This window comes from Chanodichthys erythropterus, chromosome 16, assembly GCF_024489055.1.
Source record: "Chanodichthys erythropterus isolate Z2021 chromosome 16, ASM2448905v1, whole genome shotgun sequence".
Taxonomy (NCBI): Eukaryota; Metazoa; Chordata; class Actinopteri; order Cypriniformes; family Xenocyprididae; genus Chanodichthys; species Chanodichthys erythropterus.
Window position 1 is genome coordinate 4883348 of NC_090236.1, and position 6808 is coordinate 4890155.

At 34.8% G+C, this 6808-nt stretch overlaps 1 protein-coding gene across 1 annotated transcript in view; it reads right to left on the bottom strand.

Annotated features, from left to right (window-relative positions):
* The window catches only part of kirrel1b (kirre like nephrin family adhesion molecule 1b), a 56724-nt gene extending 51688 nt beyond the window's left edge, over window positions 1–5036 (bottom strand). Inside the window, exon 1 of the mRNA XM_067362954.1 lies at window positions 4910–5036. Within this exon, the coding sequence (XP_067219055.1) occupies window positions 4910–4967 (58 nt within the window). The 5' untranslated portion in view covers window positions 4968–5036. The remainder of the gene's footprint in view (window positions 1–4909) is intronic.
* Between the last annotated feature and the right edge of the window lie 1772 nt (window positions 5037–6808).

Genomic DNA, 6808 nt, shown 5'->3' on the forward strand with positions numbered 1-6808 from the left:
CATTTAAATGAGAAGTTTCCTGATGATCATCTCTGCATTGAAATTAACGACTGTATGGTCTTGTATTAACACATGCGTGTGTATACCAAATCCATGCACAAATGACTATATATAAACAACTATTGCAAGTGTGTCATGCAACATGGTGCACTAATAATAATATACTATGCAAAGCAATCAGCTCTTTATAAATAGAAATCCAGGCATTTGGAGCCGACATTCCATCACTGTAGTTGTTATAAGAAAACACAGCTAATGCTACTTGGTCTACCTGCCAACTAAATGTAATGCTCATTGCTCACTAGGTTTGCAAGTAATTAAACAGACTTGCATAGCTAAAAATATCAACTGCAATGCATCAGTGTTTCTCTTACTGTCTCACATTGGTGTAAGTGCCATCCAAAATAAATGTTCATCTATGGCTTTATTACAAAGTGCAGGGAAACATTCCTAGACACAGTTAGACTGGAATGCCACTGGTGCATGAATGAAGCAAATGTACATGTAAAGTTATAACAGAAATAACAAGTAGCCAATCTGACTAGCTAACTTTACACCACTTCTAAATGTTAATTAACCTTTTTCATATTTTTTGTAAATGTACATGAGTCACATCAAACATATTTGTCTCACCACACATTGCACAATGCATACAAGAGCAATGTAACATCGGTCCTGCTGTTTCCACCTGATATTAGATGTGTTTTTGCTGATCCGATCACAAGTCTTTAATAAGCATACAGTTTTGGAGGAATGTTAATATTAAAAGATATAGTGTTCTATACATGATCACTCCTCACTTATTTTTTATTATTTAATTATGTTTTTATTCATTTTTTAAAATTAAAGTTACAAACATACAAACATGCAGCAGAGTACAATAGTATCTGCCCACTTTTTCAGTGGAGTTGGTTCCGCTAGTAATTTTTCCATTCATTTCTCCCAGCCAGGGATTTCAAAAAAGTATTTGTTAAAGCGTTATAAGCCCTGAACCAAGTCAACCAGCTACAAGGTGAAATACAACATTACAAATTTTGATTTTAAGCATATATTTTAAGTTGATATTGTTTTATATATATATATATATATATATATATATATATATATATATATATATATATATATATATATTAAGTTGAAGTTCTAAGAGCGGAAACCAACTTGTTTACATCATTTGCAGTGCTTTATGGGAGTGGGTGGAGCTAAAGAGATATTTTGGCGCATTTTGCTTGTTTTGACTCTGATTGATGGAATTTTCTGCACAGCATCATGGTAGATTTTTACCACAAATTCCACTGTTAAACATGATTATTTTAAAGCTAAGTTGAAATAATGCGGGTTGATGGCTTGTAGCTCACAGTAAGGCTGTCTTTAAAGGGTTAGTTCAACCAAAAATGAAAATAATGTAATTTATCACACTCATGTCTTTCTACACCCTTAAGACCTTTGTTCATCTTCAGAACACAGATTAAGATATTTTTGATGAAATCCGATGGCTCAGTGAGGCCTCTACTGCCAGAAAGTTAATTTACACTTTCAGTGCCCAGAAAAGTATTAAAGATCTTTTATTTATTTTCTATTTAAAACAGTTCATGTGACTACAGTGGTTCTACCTTAATATTATAAAGCGACGAGAACACTTTTTGTGTGCCAAAAAAATTAAAATAATGACTTTTCAACAATATCTAGTGATGGCCGATTTCAAAACACTGCCTCGAAGCTTTACAAATCTTTTGTTTCGAATCAGTGGTTCGGAGTGCCAAAGTCACGTGATTTCAGCAGTTTGGCAGTTTTTTTTTTTTGTTATTGTTATTGTTAAAAATCATTTTTCCTATGGAGAAAAGTTTTACGGTTTTTACCGAAGAAAAGTTTTTCGCAATATATATATATATATATATCGTAACAGCAAATTACACAGCACTCAACTATAAACAGTCCATCAAACTCATTTTGCTCACAGAATAGCCAAATTTAGTTACAACTCTGGGCAGGGCCAGATTTACCTCATATTGAGATTTACCCCCCAACACACACACACACACACACCCACACTAAAAAAGTTTAACCTGAAGGAAACGATACTGCCTTTTGTCTTTCTTTATCTTGAACACCTCTGAATCACTGTCATGATCAGGCCTTTTAACTCTTTACTTCTTATCTTACTCTCTGTATGATGGCGTTTAGTAACAGAAGTCTATCAGCTATAATTGTGATAATCAAATATGCAAACCTCTCATTTTCCACAAACACATACATGGGTGCACAATACAGCAGCAGTTAATGTACATTTCAAAAACTATAATGCTTTTTGGATCATCTGTAAATGGATGCTGGTGTGGAAGAACTGAAGGGAGTTAATTCACCCCAGATGAACAGGAATTTTTATCTTGGAATCCAAACAGTTGCTTCGGGAAAAAAAAAAAAAACAAACAAAAAAAAAAAAACTAAAGCTAAATTATTATAATTAATTTATATAAATCATGAATGGGCCCAAATAAACTTCTGCCTTAACTGAATTAAATTCAAAGGGACAGTTTAGGTAAATGGATTCACAAATGACTTATTTGTACAAATTTATTCTGCTCTTTTTTTTCTTGAATGCTTTGACATTAAGGCAAACTGGAAAGAACATCAAAAACAACAAATAATGCCAAAGATCTAAAAAGGTCAGCATTTTTCTTCAGTACAGTGTGGTCACATGATCACAGTACGTTTACACAAGGGCTCTTGAGATCACACCAGGAATGTTAAACGATAATACTGCAGACTAATTAAAAAATAACATCATTTTCTCTTCTGTCCTCCCGCCGTCTTTTCTTTCCCTCCCTTTGCATTCCTTCCCCTGCCAGATTGAGTCGGGCCTGTCTCCTTATCTCTCCATCACGCTATCCCTCCATCACAACATGTCTGTGTCACTTGGTGCTCTCACTCGAAATCAATCCATCATTCTCTCTCTCTTTCTCTTCTCTGAATCCCTCCATCAGAGAAAGTTGCTGACACTTCCTGCAAACAGGTCTCACCTCCCTCAATCTCTTTCTTTCATCACCTCTCTGTCTCTCTCTATACCACCATCTTCACATGAAAATCAGCTAACAAGTATCAGATCTGAGAGAACACACTCTCTGATCTTCACCTACACACCTACAGATATTTGCAGACACACCGGTTGAAAGGAGAAGCACAGAACGGCTGTGTTATTATCTCTAATGTTCTGTTGAGGTTGAATTTACTGTCTTTACATTTGGGGCTATGGGACCCCATGATCTGTGTCTAATAGCAGTTTCCCTTCAAATGATACATGTTTTTCTATTCTTCTGATAATAAGAAAATAGAAGGGCACATGATGACTTAAAGTTGATAAAAAATTGGCATCTCCATCAACTGCAATAAATAATGAAATACATAAAAAGCACAGTGTTACTCAACAAACAGCACTGAATTAATGCTATAAACAAATTTTAAACTGTATAACAAAATAAAATACATTTTAAATAAATAATAATAATGGTAAAACTTTAAAATAAGGTTCCATTTGTTAACATTAACTTCATTAGTGAACGTGAACTAACAATGAAAAATACTTCTGAAGCATTTATTAAACATTATATCTGGTAATATTATTTAATGGACCTCAGCTAACCTGAACTAACAATGAAAATTTGTATTTTTATTACCCTTAACAAAGATGTAACAAATGTATTGCTCATTGATAGTTAACTAACATGAACTAATGGGACCTTACTGTAAAGTGTTACCTAAATAACTAGCTAATAATTTCATATAATTTAATTTTAGGCTATTATTACTTTTTAAATAAAACCCAAACAAAAGTGTTATTGAAGGGAATTCTGGGAATGCTCCTTTCTCCATAAACTATAAAGCTATTCATACTTTTTTACTAATAACATATATTATAAATATCATTTCAACAATATTTTACTGTAGAAGCACACTAAATACTAATACTTTAAATAAATTATAAGGTATTTAATAGTAATTTTTACTTCTAATAACGTTTTTTTTAAATATTTTACTGTTAAAATTACATACATTAGGCCTATATCTAACATGTAACGCTTACATATTTAGATTTGTTTTCACTATGTATAAAGTAACTTAGTTAACACACACACACACACACACACACACACACACATATATATATATATATATATATATATATATATATATATATATATATATATATATATATATATATATAACGTTATATATATATATAGCCTTTAAACAAAAACTGCAGCAACATGTTTTTTTTTTTCCCCCATTCATTCTTGGCGGCAAAGCGAAGCCCACCTTTCATTCACATTGACTTTACTTCACAGTCACTGCTACACTTTACACTACAGTCACGTTCGTCCGCGGACCTCATCTATAGCCACTGAAATTCACGCACACGACGTGGTTTCTTCCCAGTCAAATACCGCCGTCAACTGTGATGTGTCCCACGGTTTTCTACTGCACAGTCACGCGCACGCGAGCAAGATGAGAGGCACGAGACCCTGAACTACATAGCGCGAGACGCACGGCAGCGGATCGGGAGTATACGAATATAATCCTGCAAGCAGCCATTAATAACAGTCATAAAAATGAAAATATACTAAGTCTATAAAAAAAAAATTCTCTAAAAAACCCACAATTTTTCTAATTCAAAATGACAGGCTAATCTTTTAAGGTCACCAGTTGGGTGATACTGTTTAAAATCCGCTATTTAAAAACCATGACACGAGACCATACAACAAAGCGCTATTTAACCTATAGCGTTACCATAGTAACAAAGTTAAAACACCTTCGGCTGTCCGCGAGCGTGTGACAGAGCAAGAGAGATAGACACATTGAATTGAATTGCACAGAGTCATTTGGTTCCTTGTGAAGGCATCTCCTGTCTTACCTCTGTGAACACTGATGGCCAAAGTTAAAATCCAGAGGCAAGTCATGCTGAAGCCCATCTGCGCCTCTGTCACTCAGAAAGCACACCATCAATTCATCTTCTTCACAGTGGACTCTGAAATCCCGCGAACCGTTGCTGACAATGTCGCTCGCGCGCAGACGGTCTGCGTTCATTCAGCGCGTGTTTCTTTTCTCCTCAGCAGAGATGTGTGGATGAGCGCGCTGGAAAATCTCTTTCTTTCAGCAAATCTCAGTTTTTGATTGTTGAGGAGAGACGCAGCGCTCTGAGATCACCGGAGGACTCGCTCGGTACTGCTCTCTCTCTCTCTCTCTCTCTCTCTCTCTCTCTCTCTCTCTCACACACACAGACGCGTTTGTCGTCCTTACACGCTGCTCAATGTCACAGCTCGGCAGATCATATAAAACCATGCGGACAAAAAATGTCATATTTTTCACCTTTTAAAATCTGCCAGTTGTTCAATCAGACGACCAAGATTATTCGGTTAGGAGCAGTTAGAGTCAGGATGAGACTGGAACAATCCCTGTTATCCTATATATATATATATATATATATATATATATATATATATATATATATATATATATACAGTATAGACCGGGGTTAGTTGTCACAAGGGTAAGTTGTCACAAGCCAAGGGCTACAGTCGTCCATTTGCTAAAGAACTTGTTTGCTCTAGCGTACAGATTTCAAACACATGGTTCACAAAATTCATAAATTCTGATATTTTGTGTGAACTCTTCTCCAAATAAAATGACAAATGCCATACTATTTTTTTAAAAAAGCAATTGGGAAAACAATGGAAAAATCAAACAAAAGCCACCATATTATGAGAGTAGATTTTACTAAAACGGTGGATTGCGCTCTCAACATAAATATATTTTTCAGAGCTAGGTTGGGGCAAGTTGTCACATGTGTTTTAGCCTGTGTTATGGCCACACCTAGCCTGTTATTTTTAATCACATTTGCTATTTTTGATGTTTTGTGAATTGTTTTTAATAATTGTTCTACTGTTAGTTTTCATTTTAAACACAGACAGCGTGTGTGTATTATTTGTATTAAAAGAGTTAGTTCACCCAAAAATGAAAATGATGTAATTTATTACTCACTCTCATGTCATTCCAGACCCGTAAGACCTTTGTTAATCTTCAGAACGCAAATTAAGATATTTTTGTTGAAATCCGATGGCTCCGTGAGGCCAGCATAGGGAACAATGACACTTCCTCTCTCAAGATCCATTAATGTACTAAAAACATATTTAAATCATGTGAGTACAGTGGTTCAATATTAATATTATAAAGCGACGAGAATATTTTTGGTATGCCAAAAAAAAAAAAAAAAGACTTATATGGCCGACTTCAAAACACTGTTTCATGAAGCTTCGGAGTGTTATGAATCAGCGTGTCGAATCAGCGGTTCGGAGCGCCAAAGTCACATGATTTCAGCAGTTTGGCAGTTTGACACGCGATCTGAATCATGATTCGATACACTGATTCATTTATGATCCGATGCTTCCTGAAGCAGTGTTTTGAAATCGGCCATCACTATATAAGGTTTTTTTTTTTTGGCGCACCAAAAATATTCTCGTCGCTTTATAATATTAATATTGAACCACTGTACTCACATGAACTGATTTAAATATGTTTTTAATGCATTAATGAATCTTGAGAGGTAATGTCATTGCTCCCTATGGAGGCCTCACCGAGCCATCGGCCATCGGATTTCAACAAAAATATCTTAATTTGTGTTCCGAAGATTAACGAAGGAATTACGGGTGTGAAACGATATGAGAGTGAGTAATAAATTACATTATTTTCATTTTTGGGTGAACTAACCCTTTAAAGTGTGTAAATTTTATCGGTGAGGTTGCGAATTGTAATA